General features: G+C 45.7%; 1 protein-coding gene across 3 annotated transcripts in view; it reads left to right on the plus strand.

Moving 5' to 3' along the window:
• MFSD6 (major facilitator superfamily domain containing 6) overlaps nucleotides 1-11,743 on the plus strand; it is a 42,954-nt gene extending 31,211 nt beyond the window's left edge. Inside the window, exons 5-8 of one of the 3 annotated variants that reach the window (XR_003709132.2) lie at nucleotides 367-465; nucleotides 2,798-3,078; nucleotides 8,662-8,953; nucleotides 10,639-11,743. Coding sequence is in view for 2 of the 3 variants with exons in the window: in XM_028750504.2 (XP_028606337.1) it covers nucleotides 367-465; nucleotides 2,798-3,078; nucleotides 8,662-8,841 (560 nt within the window). In the remaining variant the exon portion in view is untranslated. Of the gene's footprint in view, nucleotides 1-366; nucleotides 466-2,797; nucleotides 3,079-8,661 lie in introns of all 3 variants that reach the window. The other 2 variants (XM_028750504.2, XM_028750519.2) reach the window with 2 other exon arrangements.
• Nucleotides 11,744-15,938: the final 4,195 nt, after the last annotated feature.

A 15,938-nucleotide genomic window follows, 5' to 3' on the forward strand; every position in this document is an offset into this window, starting at 1 on the left:
ATCGGCAAGCCCAAGCGGCTCAGTGGTTTAGACCACAGCGCCACTCGCGTCCTTAGACATGCCATAGTTCCACTCTAAATCCAAGCCATGGTGTTTTAAATGCTTCTACAACTTCTCTCCTAATGTTTTCATCCAAAGGGTGTGATCTAACTGGCTTAAAGTAGACCGCGTTAAAAGTGCAATCCTCAGAGGTGCCTCAGAAGATAATTACATATATATATATAAATAAAAATAAACCTATAAAGATGCAAATCTGCCTTACTTTTGAGCCAGACCTTTCGTCCATCTACTTCATTACAAGTCTGGCTAGAAATCGCTCTTTGCATGATTGAATTGGGTCTCACTCTTCCTTGCTTCTCTCCACAGGAGCTGCTTCGACATTCAGAGGGATAGGAATGGCCTGTCTTGTGATCCTATTGCTTTTTGCTTTGATCCAGTGGGTGGCAGTTCCTGATGAGAAAGAAGGTAGGTGGATTATTCCCATGTGTTCAGAGGCACCCAACCTAAGAGCATTTTCTTCTGCCTCTTGGGGTGATCTCCTCGTCTGCTTTGAACTCCTCTCGTGTCCATTTAGTCTCATTGATCTTTTGACTCGAGTCATAACCTTAATGCTATAGGGCCGGGCTTACTTTTAATGGACCTTTAAGCAGAACTTTCCACACTGGGCACCCAGGGGCTTTTTCAATAGAAGACATCCTTAATAAGCAAAAATGTCGGGTCCTCTGTCTACAAGACAAACTGATCCAGAGACAAGGAAAAGACAGCAGCACTTGGACATTATTATTATTATTATTATTATTGGATTATTGGATGTCTCTGGGAATGGGGGTGGTCTAGGAGCGAAAGAGCTTGCTAACGATAAGCACTGCCCCATAGTTGAATTTGTCTTGCTACCTTACGCATAATTCATTTTAAAGCCTGAGCAGATTCTTGATCAGCTGAGCTGCAGTAAGAAAATAGCTCTCTATCTGAGTCAGGGGTAGGCAACCTAAGGCCTGTGGGCAGGATGCAGCCCAACTGCCTTCTCAATCCGGCCTACAGACGGTCTGGGAATCAGCATGTTTTCATATGAGTAGAATGTGTGCTTTTACAGTGGTGCCTCGCAAGACGAAAATAATCCGTTCCGTGAGTCTCTTCGTCTAGCGTTTTTTTCGTCTTGCGAAGCAACCCTATTAGCGGATTAGCGCTGTTTAGCGGCTTAGCGGCTATTAAAGGCTTAGCGGCTTAGAAAAAGGGGGGGGCGGAAAAAAATCGCAAGACTCGCAAGACGTTTTCGTCTTGCGAAGCAAGCCCATAGGGAAAATCGTCTTGCAAAGCAACTCAAAAACGGAAAACCCTTTCGTCTAGCAGGTTTTTCGTCTTGCGAGGCATTCGTCTTGCGGGGCACCTCTTTAAAATGCATCTCTGGGTTATTTGTAGGGCATAGGAATTCGTTCATTCCCCCCCTCCCAATATAGTCCGGCCCACCACATGGTCTGAGGGACGGTGGACCGGCCCACGGCTGAAAAAGGTTGCTGACCCCTGATCTGAGTTATTCTTAGCAGCAAGTGGGCCAAGGGAAGCCATTGGGGTGTTTTAGACTACCACAACTGCAATCTACACTGTGTCCGTCAGCTGGTTACCCCCGGGGCTTCCTCCTCTCCTATTATTTCCCAACTTTCCCCCTCATCTGCCTCTGAGCTGTGACCTTCCTCAACCCCCTGTTGTAAATCTAAACTGTCTTCCTCTTCCTCCTCCCTGGAAGGGTTAGGATGGGGAGGCGGTCTCCACAGCTCCTCTTCTGCCCAGTCCCTGACAATTTCAGGGGGTTGCACTAAGTGTGTCCCTTCGCATGAAAGGATCATAGAACAGTGGATTCTATTACTCTTTCCATTCAGGGCTTGAGGGTTTGGGGATTCTGAAAAGTGCCCTTGATTGCTCAGAAGTAAATTTTGTAGGGCAACAGGGTGGATTTGGTTTAAATCACGATTTAAATCACTAGTCAGTGATTTAATTTTTTTTTTTTTTTACAAAAAGACTCATTCTTGCTGGTGTAACCTTAATATTTGCAACCAAATAAATTTTCAGAGTCGTTTTTACGGTTCTATCTGAAATTACTGATTTGGTTATACTATTTGAAATACATAGACCGATCATTATGAAATTATTGTGAGGTTTAATAAGTTAACTGTTTATATTTGGACAACCTTTCTTCTGTACTTTATTGGAAGGGAAATAATAATAATTTCCTTAATAACAATTTAAACAATTTATTTAACTAAAACAATAACGTTATAGCATATCCATGTTTGTTTACTGATGCGGTTAAACAATTTTTTTAAAAAACAACAACCCTTAAGACTGGGTTTTAGCACACATGAAAATAAATCCTATTTCCTGATGAATAGCCCTTGGACTGTAATGTAACTTAAATAGAAAACTATCTTTGGAAATATTTTCCCTCCAAAACCATTTTATTTTAAAAATCCGATTTAAATTTTTTTTTAAATCTGATTTTTAAAATCTTATTATTGATTTTTATCCACCCTGTACGGCAGGGGTCGGCAGCCTAAGGCCCATGGGCCACAAGCGGCCCCCGAGGGTCATTTAACCAGCCCACGTGCCGCCCCTGAACCGAGCCGCCCCCTCGGCCAGTCCCCACGCTCTGCGCATGTGCAGACGCCGGAAATCGCGCACGCGATCAGGCCCACGGAGGAATCTCCGCTGGAGTGAACTGGCCCAGGCGAGGTAAACCCTTGCTGACCCCTGCTGTACGGCAACGAATACTGACCTTTCAAACGCTTATTTCGAACTTCAGAAAAAACCATGCTGGCCGAAAGGATCCCAGTGCCTTCCAGCCCTGTGCCCATAGCCACCATTGACCTGGTACAGCAACAGACGGAAGATATCATGCCTCGGCCAGAGCCCAAGCTTCCTCCCAAGAAAACAAAGCACCAGGAAGAGCAGGAAGACGTCAACAAGCCTGCCTGGAGTGTCAGCTCTTCCCCCTGGGTCACTCTCGCCTACGCTCTCTATCAGATCAAGGAAATGGTCCAGCTCTCCAAAAGCAACCAGCTGCTCGAGAACCAGCCTTTGCAGGTAACCCACGCTTTGCTGCCTAAAAGGTGTTTTTAGGAGGAGAGAGGTTTTCAGGGTTCCAAGAAAACGTTCTCGGGGCGGATGTGATCATTGGTACCCGCCATCCCTTTCTTAATTCGTGCCGTCAAACCCGACAGCAGAGAAACGGGTTGCAAATAAGGTTTCTTGCACAGTTAGAGGTGGGCAACCCCACCCAAAAAGTGGGAAATGGCTCAACTCATCTCCTAGCTTATTCTCCTGTTTTGACAGATGTGCTTACCTGACAGGCGAAGGTCTCTTGCAAGCCTCCCTGAATTCCTAGCTGTTAAGCTTTGCATTCCAAAAGAAATAGCAGTGGGAGTATCTCAACCACGCAGATCTGTCCGTTGGGGTGTTTAGGGCAGTCTAGGAGTGGTGTACACAGGGGGTTCTGGAGAAGAATTATGGGGCTTGCAGTGCTTTTCTCTTCTTTGAGGTAAACAATACAAGCCCCAGAAGGTTGTATCTGGGGGGCTTGGGCCCACAAACTTCGCTGGTTGTCTCCATATGCAACATGGAAGCTTTTCCGATTGTGGTTATTCAACAAAACTTATTAGCTGTTGCTTGAATACTGACTAGAGAGAGTTCTGCTTCGTGCAACCACAGATTTAATCTACGGAATGCTTTACCACAAGAGGAGATAATGTGTATATCTTACAAGGGTGGGTTTGTTGTTGTTTTTTTGGAAAGGGCAGATAATCAGTAGAAATTAGCCACAACAGCTATATGCAGCCTCCAAGCATCAAATATTTGCGGCAGGTTGAAGCAGAGCAAGGCTGGAAACAAAGCCAGTCTTAAAAGTACCTGGATTTTGGGAAGAAGGTTCTGTCTCACACACACACACACACACACACACACGGGGTTCCCTTTAAATATTGGCTCTCACTGACTTGATTTTATTTATATATATATATATATATATATATATATATATATATATATGCAGGTTTTGGTGTCCTCGGGTGTCTTCCCGTGTAAAAGTTGGGGTGTCTAGGCGACGTTTCGACGAGGTCTCACTCGTCATCTTCAGGCTGGTGCTTTCGGCTTCTTGTTACTGGAACAGAGCAGGATCTCAGTGTTTTAGTTCCTATAAATACTGTTGAGGGGTGTGGTGTATAGCCTCCAATGTTCTGGGCCGAGAGGAAGTTCCCAGGCTAGTGTGCCTTTTCTTCTTTTGTTCCTTAGTTGCTTGAGGGATATCTTGAGTGATTTCTTGAGTGATATCCTGAGTACCACTTAGGTGGGTCATTAGGTGTGGATTAGTTGCTAAAGCCTTTGTGTCTTGACCTCTTGAACTTTGTGAAGAGTTTTTCTGAGAAGATGGCTGTAGTTGTGCTCTGGCTTGGCTTCGTGTATAGGGGCGAGCTGTGGTTTTGTGGCCTGTGCCAGCCAGATCTGTGTAGGGATTGCAGGGGGGTGCAGCATCCGGAGGTGCCATCATGGTTTGGCTACTGGATGGTGTCTGTAATTTATCTGTGGAGAGGGTCTGGGTTTGGGTCTGGTGTGGTTGATTGGTGATGGCGTTCTGTGTGCCTCTGGATCTGGTGTCAGTTTTTGTGGGGAGGGCTAATTTCCAGATGTCTGGCAAGCGGGATGTGTCGTCACGCTTGTTCATGTTGTGAGGGTGTTTCTCTATCTCGATGGCTTCCATGATTATTCTCTTGTGGTGATGTTCCATGTTAGAGAGCAATTTGGAATCTGCAAAATTAATTTCGTGTCCTGTTTCTTTCATGTGTTGGAAAAGAGAGGAAGTTTTTTCTTCTTTTTTGACGGCATTCTTGTGTTCTGCGATACGTGCATTTATTCGTCTGTTTGTTTGTCTAATGTACGTGGCTGGGCAGACTTTGCAGGGTATTTCATAGACCCCTTGGTTTTCCAACTGGATTTTATCCTTGGGGTTTCTGAGGATATTGGCTATCTTTTGGTTGGCGCAAAAGGCTGTTTTGATATTGTGTTTATGGAGGATTTTGCTAATTTTATCTGTAGTGCCCTTGATATAAGGAAGGAGGGCCATGCCATTGTTTTCTTCTGTGTCTTGGTTTTTGGGGGGTGTTTCTTTTTGGATTAGCTTCGTAACCCTGTTTTGCTGGTATCCATTGGCAATTAACACATTTGAGAGATTCTGTAACTCAGTTGTCAAGTGGTCTTTGTCAGTCAGGCGTTTGGTTCTGGAGATGAGAGTCTTGGCTACGGAGTTTATTTGTGCAGGGTGGTGGTGTGATTGTGCATGTAAGTAGCGGTTGGTGTGTGTTTTTTTCCGGTAGATAGTGTGTCCTAGGGAGCCATCAGGTTTTTTGTAGATTAGGACGTCAAGGAAGGGAAGTTGGTTGTTGGCTTCTATTTCCATAGTGAATTGTATTTTGGGGTGTAGGCTGTTGAGATGTGTGAGGAAGCTGTCCAGTTTTTCCTTCCCGTGTGGCCAAATTACAAACAAACAGACGAATAAATGCACGTATCGCAGAACACAAGAATGCCGTCAAAAAAGAAGAAAAAACTTCCTCTCTTTTCCAACACATGAAAGAAACAGGACACGAAATTAATTTTGCAGATTCCAAATTGCTCTCTAACATGGAACATCACCACAAGAGAATAATCATGGAAGCCATCGAGATAGAGAAACACCCTCACAACATGAACAAGCGTGACGACACATCCCGCTTGCCAGACATCTGGAAATTAGCCCTCCCCACAAAAACTGACACCAGATCCAGAGGCACACAGAACGCCATCACCAATCAACCACACCAGACCCAAACCCAGACCCTCTCCACAGATAAATTACAGACACCATCCAGTAGCCAAACCATGATGGCACCTCCGGATGCTGCACCCCCCTGCAATCCCTACACAGATCTGGCTGGCACAGGCCACAAAACCACAGCTCGCCCCTATACACGAAGCCAAGCCAGAGCACAACTACAGCCATCTTCTCAGAAAAACTCTTCACAAAGTTCAAGAGGTCAAGACACAAAGGCTTTAGCAACTAATCCACACCTAATGACCCACCTAAGTGGTACTCAGGATATCACTCAAGAAATCACTCAAGATATCCCTCAAGCAACTAAGGAACAAAAGAAGAAAAGGCACACTAGCCTGGGAACTTCCTCTCGGCCCAGAACATTGGAGGCTATACACCACACCCCTCAACAGTATTTATAGGAACTAAAACACTGAGATCCTGCTCTGTTCCAGTAACAAGAAGCCGAAAGCACCAGCCTGAAGATGACGAGTGAGACCTCGTCGAAACGTCGCCTAGACACCCCAACTTTTACACGGGAAGACACCCGAGGACACCAAAACCTGCATATATATATATATATATATATTTTCATTCATTCAGTTGGTTAATCAAATGATGTTTAATTCACTGAATCTTAAAATGCATAAATGTGTGTGCAAGGAAAAAGAATCCGAAGAAAATAGCATTACAGTCGTACCTTGGTTCTCGAATGGAATCCGTTCCAGAAGTCCATCCGACTTTTGAAAACGTTCAAAAACCAAGGCGCGGCTTCTGATTGGCTGCAGGAGCTTCCTGCACTCAATCGGAAGCCGCCTCGGATATCCAGCTTCCAAAAAACATTTGCAAACCAAAACACTCACTTCTGGGTTTGTGGCATTCAGGAGCCAAAACAGATGAGTACCAAGGCGTTTGAGAACAAAGGTACAACTGTATTTGTCTTAATTGATGTGCACCCTAGAAAACGCATGATCCCTTCTCAACAGTGGAGAGGATGCTTCTTATAAGATAGCACCTATCACTTTTTAAAAACGTACTTTTTAAAAAAGAACCCACCCCCCAAACTAATGAGAATCTCCTGATTAATCAGGTACATATTTGTGATCAATTAACTGGATTGTTGACAGTGTCCATTGCCCCACTTTGGACCGAGGTGTAGCCAAGCCTCCTATGTCAGGCTTCCTCAACCTTGGCCCTCCAGATGTTTTGAGATTACAATTCCCATCATCCCTGACCACTGGTCCTGCTAGCTAGGGATCATGGGAGTTGTAGGCCAAAAACATCTGGCGGGCAAAGGTTGAGTAAGCCTGTCCTATGTGATTTGCAGCAATGATGCACGGGGGCCAAAATTTGGAGCAAAAGTCCTGCCCCCCCCCAAAGACAACAGGGCTGGCCATTGCGTTTTGAAATAAATGAATAGACATTGCCATCTATAGAGCTCCCCTCACTCTGCAAGGCCAGAGTCTAAAATGACCAAATTCCACTAGTAATTTGCAGGCGGGCTTCAGCAACAAAAGAAGGAAAACATTCACATTGTTGTAAGGCAGTGGGGGAGCCTATCAACACTGCTGTTGAATCCAGAGTTTTGAAAAACCTGGTGTGTGTTTGCCTGAAAGTATGCTGTACTAACTACTTATTTAATGTGCTGTTACACTCAAGCAACATTTGCCCTTAATTCCATCAAGATCTTCACAAGCAGCTTAACTGGCTAATGACAAAATTATTAGTTTTGTCATCAAGAGGAGTCTCTGCCTCATAAAGCAGCTGTCTTAAAAATGACATTAAATGTGTCCCTTCAGAGGTTGGCACTAATGATCAGTGGCGTAGCGTGGGGGGTGCAGGGGGGGCTGGGCGCAACATCTGGGGGTTAGGGTTAGGGGGCGCAAATCCACGGGTTAGGGGGCGCAAATTACTTGCCTTGCCCCGGGTGCTGACAACCCACGCTACGCCACTGCTGATAGCTCATTGATACTTTTGCACAAGAATCTGTTCCACTACTATCTAAAGCACCCAGGGATAAGCATCTCAGCCCTTGAATGATAGATGTCAGCCACATTAGAGTCAGGAAAGAATATGGCCCGTTTGCAGCCATCAGACCCAAGCTAGTAGGGAGATCTGAATACACAAGCCTGCTGCCATGTTCCAATTGGGCCGCAGTGGTCTGTGGGATTTGTTTAGTGTTTGGATTTGGGGGGGGGGGTCGTGTTAACTTTTAGCTTTAGCTTCATGTTTGCAAATTGTAGAAACGAACTCGTTAAAAATACCTGAGAAAATGTTACAATCTCCCCTCCCCCCACACTTTTTTCCATGAGTAGGAAAATGGCCTGCTGCTTAGTAAGTCTCCTGAAATATTCATAGCTTAGCTCCAGAAATAGCAAACTCTTAACTCGCTGTGGCGCTAATGCAAAGGATTACACGGGAAATATGTCAAGCAAAGTATGTGCAGAGGAGCCCCAAAATGTGTTAACAAGCCATAGGGATGTGCTGCGTTATTGCCTATGTAACATTTCGAGAGACCGTTTTTTGCCTTAAAATACAACAAGTTTTTTTCATGCATGCTTCTTGGGGAAGAGCAGTTGGGAAAAGATAATAAGCAAGGTAAGTTTTTTGACATCTTGCTGTCCAACGTTTTTACCTGGGTATGATCGCGCTTCCCCCTAATTGCTTTTAACGCTTATGTGCTGTGCTGTCTATGATGTTTTTCGTTGCTGCTGTTGTTCTGACAAGGCTGCCTGGCTTACCTGCTGTAGAAGGATATGTGCGCTTTCCTGAGCAGCGGGAAAAACCGCAAGTATGCATTTTTACATGGGATCCTTTCTCTTTCCTAGAAAGCCAACAATAGTCATGACTCTGCACCAAGCGTCCCTCAGAATCAAAGCAGTGATGCGTCTGCAGAGACTTCTGTACCTACGGCAGCTCCTGAAACCCACCTCAGCCCAGGCTGCCCTGATCCAGACCCAGCTCCCGCAGATTGCAGCGCTCAGCCTCCTGAGGCAGGGCAGGAATAGGCCTTTGCTGCCTGTCTTCATCTTGCTGCACTGGATCCTGCTCTTTGGGGGGAGCTGAGAGGAATGCTGAAACGAAAAGCTTGAAACTGCAGCTCCCTTCATCTCCGCGATGGTAACCTGACACAGCACGCATTTTTAAATATTTAAGGCCTTTTTCTGTGTCAAAGCCCAATAGGCCTGTGGCAGGAAGGACTAAAAACCTAGGAAAGCTAGGCCAGAAGAGGCCGGTGTCAAAATAACTAGCAGAGGAGTTAAAATATTCCACACAAAACGCTTTTCAACCTTTGCGGGAACGAGGTTTGGGGTCCATTTGTGCGTAAACAAAACGGAAATCTAACTTGGTAGTGGATTTAATTTGTGAAAGGAAGGTTTGCTTCTGTTCTGAAAGAGGAATGCTGCCTTGCATTCCTTCTTGCTCGAGACAATGAATTATTATTATTTTTAAAATCAGTTCTTAGGGAAGGGGAAAAGAGAATTCATAGGTATTTCTCTCCACCCACCCACCCTAAATCTATGTTAATTTATTGGGAGGCATATTAGTTTCCCAAGGAGAGTTGCATAAACTACTGAAACTCTATAGAGAGACTACGCTAGTTAAATACCTAAATGAAGGAGCGGCTTAGAATTCTGTCTTTTGTAAAGACTTTTCAGGAACTTTGAATAGCTTTGGGCCAGTTGAGTTCTGTGTTAAAAACGAGCCTTGGAACCTTTTGAACTGGCCAGGTTGCTGTTCACTGCTCTCTGGCCAGGCCGCAGGGCATTGGTAAGGGCATTTAGACTGAATCAAAACTATTTGGCTGCCTACAACCCTTCGTTTACGAGGCTGTGGGTTAGGGCTTGTGTTTGTGTTGTGTAGGTTCGGCGTTACGCATAAAAAACCACACTTGACTGTAATTGTTCCGTTTGTGAGAATATGGGACCCTGTTGACCCAACCCAACGCGGGGAGAAACAGTCTGTGGAGGTGAATCTTTCCTCTCCAACCCTGTTGTAGTCAGCTATGGGGTATTTGCGTTCATGCTGAGAGGCAGGAGCCACATATGCACATCTGGGACAGATGGCTCTTCTCCTAGCTCACATAGGATGTCAGAATGCTTTTTTGGACTTGGGGGACACCCAAGTCTTGCCAGGGAAAACCCATATAAGGATTCACGTGTGGTTCGTGCTGACAGCACCTTTTGTTTGGTGCAAGAGGGGATCCTTGTGAGCTCAGCCACTGCACTTCTTGATCAGGGCCAATAAGTTTTATCTCACAATAGTGTAAAATTTATTTTATTGGGGGGGCGGTTATATTTATTTATAGCAGGGGTGAGGAGCCTGCGGTTCTCTAGACATTGCTAGGTCTACACATACCATGATTCCTGACCATGGGCTGTGGCTGATGGGAGCTGGAGTCCAGCAACATTTGGGGGTGGCAGACTGCCAGTTCCCCACTCGATGTGTGGGGTACATTTAAAGTGCCTGTGGGCTGCCAAAAGGGTTGGGACACAACTCCTAATGGTTCTTGGTTAGGAGAAGGTGAAATCATTAATATAAACACAGCTGGAATGACAGGAGAGCCAGCCTACGTAAATGAAAAATCGGCACCGTACGTTTTGAGCTGTCGCGACAACACTTTGTGTTGCTTGTCAAATACACTGGCAGATTCAGGTTTCTTTTCTTTTCATGTTTCCCAAATGTTAGTCGAACCCGATTTTGCTGATTATTGCTGAGAAAAGAAATGTTATGGTGGCTGGGACAACCCAGCCAGGCAGGTGGGGTATAGATAATAAAATTATTAACATTATTATTTATTCCAGGCCGAAGCCTTGAGGCTCAAGAGGGTTGCTAAAAGCTTTCTCTCCTGAGGAACAGCTGCTGAAAAAGGGCAGGGTTGCCCTCATACTGAAAGGCAGCCCAGAACCAAACCACTGTTGTCTTCTGGCAGCCAAGCGACGTGGCAAATGGCTGTGTTTGCCCCCCACCCCACCCCAGCACTTACACCCCTGGGCAGACCAGCCTGTATACTAAGATTCATTTCCTGAGCTGGCTTTTGGGTGGCGACGGGGAGAGACATTACATTCCGTGTAATCGAGACAAGCGATGGCCGCAGGCGATCAATCCTTTTAAAAGGCGGACGGAAATGTACAGCCTGCTGTCCACCACCCAGGTGTTTTGGACTGCATCTCCCATCAGCCCCAAACACAACAGTGTGACCCTGAGACTTCTGGGAGTTGTAGTCCCAAAAGGCTGGAGTGGGGCCCAAGGCTTGGCGAAGGTTGCTTGCAAGGAAGCATGTCAGATTTTTAGATCTGTTCTAGGCAAAGCTTGAATGCAGACCACGTAACGGAATACCTCAAGCTAGGTTGTGAGGAAGGCAGAAGAGCCCCTCAGATTTCCGCATGGAATACTATGGGGTCTTCCCAGTGCATAAGCCTTACAGAATCTAGACGTGGACACCTGGGACCAAACAACAGAGAGTAGTTGATAAGTGTTTTGGTTTTTTTTGCACTTCCACTTAAATGTACTGTAAATTTCTCATGACTTGTTTAAGTGTCCTTTAAAAGAGAGAATCAGAATTGTATTTATTATGTTACAGCTGGGGTACGTGTGTGTGGAGGTTAGGAAAACACCTAGCAGATGACAGGCTAAAAACAGTTAAAAAATAAAATAAAATTTTAATCCCTCTCTTTAGCTAATTCGTAGAGAGATTCACATGGCTAACGTTGCCAGTGACACCTTAATGTGCAGCAGCTGCGTTGTAACGCTTTGAGCTTACGCGTTAACGTTTACACGTCTGAATTGTCTGTTGAACCTGTTCCTTCGTTACACGCGGGCGATGAGACCGTACACGGGTTTTCGTATTTGTGAAAATTGTTAAGATGTAGTGAGAGAAATAAAATTTCACTGTATATGTAAAACAGATCTCTGGCAATGCTCAATTATTATTACGTCCAAGCTCATACAACTGCATGGAGTCGGCACAGGTAACTATATTTTTGTGGACAGTGGGACTGTAAACTTTTAAAATTGTGGACAGTGGGATTGTGTGCTTTTTAAGAAATGGAAAAACCATGAAGGGACACAGCTGCTTTTTTATTTTTTGCATACGCCTCATTAGGGGAGCCAACCTGGGACCCATGTTATGGGTGCCCGTGATGTCATGATGTCACACTGCAACATCATGATGTCACACTGCAACATCACGATGTCACACTGTGATGTGATGTCATGACATCACACGCGCCCCCTGGCCTTGGAACCAGACTTCCAGTGCTACCAGAAGTCACGTTCCAAGGTCTTGTGAGGCCTCTGACAGCATCTCTGAGGTCTTGCGAAGTCTCTGGCGTGACTTCCGGTGTTTCCCGAGGCACCAGACGTTGTGTCGGGGGCCCTGTGATGCGGCTGCTGAGCACCCACAACAAAAATTTTGTGGGAGCTTGGGTACCCAGAGCCCCCTATAGTTGGCACCCCTGTGTCTCCTTCACCAGAAATTCATTAATCGCCAAAAACGACTCGTAGAGGCACCTTTGTGCAACAAACAATCTTATTGATTTATTGGGGAGCCACTTTGCTCATCCTTGGTATTTAAAAGCACAAAATGGTATGTCTGCTGTTCTCCAGACCCACCGTTTACCCATCCCAACTCTAGCCCTACAGGGAGTGGGCAGAATATCACCTTCGCTTCCTTGCCCATTCAAAATCTCGCTGCTCTGAATCCTCGGCTGTTGCTGGATACAGATGTGCTTTGCAAGGCTCCCCTCCTGGCGACAGCGTTGGGAGTCTTCCGGCTCATGCTTCTGCTTCCTCTACTTTTAAGAGAATATTGTGCCTGAACAGACCCTGCCTTTCGAAGTCCCCTTGGGCGGTCGAGCTCAGCTTTAAAAGCTGTCTTGCATGAGCAGCGTAGTCATTCGTACTGATTTGAATCTTGGCTGTGATCTCTCTCTCCTCTCCCCCTTCCCAGGCTCCCGAGATTTCAGAATGTACTTAAATATATCTTTCCCTTTGTTTTTTTAAGCTTTGCAAATAATCCTTGTGAGGTAGAAAGATAAAGACTCTGAACCGGATTATCCACCCGAGAAAGGGAAAATAAAGGGATCAGCTCAGCATGCAGTGTACTGAATACACACCATCAACAGCTGTCAAAATCGCACACTCCACCACTACAAGAATCTCTCCTAACCCATATCAAATGCTCCTTTGCGGAGCGTTCCATTAGTTCCATGCAATCTCATAATTAATAATAATAATAGTAATAATAATAATAATAATAATAATAATAATAATAATAATAATAATCTGGCTGGGTTTCCCCAGCCACTCTCGGCGGCTTCCAGCAAAAGATTAAAAGTACATTAAGAGAATTTAAAACACATCCTGCATGTGATATACAAACAGGCTTGTTTTATGTAAAATAAAACATTCAACACCACTTGTGATAAAGCAGAGACCAAGAGGGGGCCGCTAGGGGCGCATTGGAAGATGGCCGACAACACCATCTCTCCGGCTCACATGAGGTAATTAAGAGGCTGATATGGGAGTATGCAGCCTCCCTTTGTTACCCCAGGGAATGGGGAAACACTGCTTTTGCCTGCGGTTGCCGATAAATCACCCCCGAGTTTGAAAGATGCAGGGGTTGAGGGCACTAGGCGCACAGCCCTTGTGTGGGTTTATGGATCTCCCTGACACTGTCTCTGATAGCGGCCTGGTTGCAGCAGCTCAAAATAAACAATTAAAGAGCAGCAAATGCACATGTTTCGAGTGAAGAAAGGGAGTTAAGACTGCTAGGTGAAGTGACCTCTGTGAAGTTGAGCGACGGGCTGGATTCAACAGGAAAATATATCAAGAAGACACACACATCAAAGCTGTTGGTATGTTGGAATGGGACGGAAAGGGGGGGGGGCTTTTCTTTTTTTCTTCTTATGTGATTACCTAACAATCCCCCCCCCCCCCAAGAAGAACCGTTGTAACAATTAATTATAAGCGGGATGATTAAGAACTGTGTGGAAATGAATTGCCAACCAAAGACATGGTTTGTGGAATATCTGGAAAGGAATGAAAGGCTTTTGGAATGACGCAGTTTATAAAAAGAGACTCGTTAGAGGCAGGCTTTGTTGCAAGATTTACGATCGAGGGGGAGGAGGCCAACGGATTTGTTATCATATTGGACTCTTGAGTATGACCTGGCAGAACCCCATAAGAAGATCGAGGAAGGAGTGACAGGCCTGCGAAGAGTAATGGCAGACGTTAAGATTGTTTTGTACAGAAGTGTTGAAATGGCATCTGTTTGAATATGGCTCTTGGAGAAATGAAAAATCCACATAGGACTATAATACAGTGTTGCCCCGCAAGACGAACGCCTCGCAAGATGGAAAACCCACTAGACGAAAGGGTTTTCCGTTTTGGAGGCGCTTCGCAAAACGAATTTCCCTATGGGCTTCCTTCGCAAGATGAAAGCCCATAGGGAAATCTCCGGGACAACGGGGAAGCGCAGCGCGTCTTCCCCACTGTCCTCGGACCTCCTCCGAAGGCTGGCGGTGGGGCGGAGAGACCTTCTCCCCGCGCCAGGCTTCGGAAGGATGCTCCGAAGCCTGGCGGGGGGCGGAGAGACCTTCTCCCCGCGCCAGGCTTCGGAAGGCTGCTCCGAAGGCTGGCGGTGGGGCGGAGAGACCTTCTCCCCGCGCCAGGCTTCGGAAGGATGCTCCGAAGGCTGGCGGGGGGCGGAGAGACCTTCTCCCCGCGCCAGGCTTCGGAAGGCTGCTCCGAAGCCTGGCGGGGGGGCGGAAAGACCTCCTCCCGCCGCCAGGCTTCGGAGCAGCCTTCCGAAGCCTGGCGGGGGAGGGGCGGAGAGGTTTTTTAAAAACCCCGGGACAGCAGGGGACTTCTCCGCTGTCCGGGGCGATTTTAAAAGCCCTTCCCCCCCCCAGCCTTCAGAAGAGGTCGGTGGACAGACTGTCCCTGGACCTGGTCTGCAGGCGGTTTCCATAGGAACGCATTGATTTTCAATGCATTCCTATGGAAAACCGTGCTTCGCAAGATGAAAAACTCGCAAGAAGAAAAAACTTGCGGAACGAATTAATTTCGTCTTGCGAGGCACCACTGTATGTTTGTTTTCAACTCGCTTGTGGAGACTATCAGAGAAAGGAAAAATATACGATAACATCAAGAAGACGAGGAAAACAAAGAGAAGAATGGATAGAAATGTGAATATTATTTGGACAGAACTGTGAACATCAAAACAGCAGCAATAGAGATGATTGGATCGGATCCCTTTCTGAGCTCGAAGCATGGGTACCCCCAACAAAAATTTAAAAATTTGGCTCTGTAATTTGGAATTAATGTGATTTGATTGGTTTGTTAATAAAAATTATATTAAAAAAAAGATAAAGCAGAGACCAAGATGTGTGCTTGTCTATGGTTTTTTCTTTAAATCATTTTTATTTGGTTTTTACAATACAAAATTACAAAAAACAAACAAACAAATACATATCCATATATTGAGATTCCTCTGAATCTCAGAACTTGCCTCCACCCCTTCCCTGGAGTCCCCTTTTAATCGTTTAAAACTGCATCTTCTCCAGACTCTTTAACTATCACATCATTCCATATTTTCCATGACAATTGTTACTCTACAAGTGAAATCAAAACCCTGCCAATGTTTCCATCTGCTTACTGTGGTCTCTTAAGTAAGTTGTGAATTTCCCCCCTTCTTGTCCTCTTGGTTCCTGAGTTTTCCGGTCAACTTTGCCATTTCAGCATAGTTCATCGGCTTGGTTTGCCATTCTTCTCTGGTGGGGACTGTGTCCCTAAGAGTCCCCACGGTGTATGTTTGGAAGGAAGAACAAGACCCCACTTGCTGGCCTGCCCAGAGCTGCCCTAGACATCCAGACATTCAGCAGAGAGTTGGGGAGGCAAGCCTTGTACCCACAGCTGTATGGATGTGGGGCCCGTAAGATGCTGTGGACTTCCATACACACCATGCGATAGTGGAAAATGCTGCCCTCCCTCTACCACAGGACACATACTTATTCCAAACCAGGATATGTAAATAGGGAAGAGGATAATTGCAGCAGAGCTACAAACACCCTCTTAAACATCAGCACCATGTTAAAACCAG

Source organism: Podarcis muralis, chromosome 1 (genome assembly GCF_964188315.1).
Source record: "Podarcis muralis chromosome 1, rPodMur119.hap1.1, whole genome shotgun sequence".
NCBI lineage: Eukaryota > Metazoa > Chordata > Lepidosauria > Squamata > Lacertidae > Podarcis > Podarcis muralis.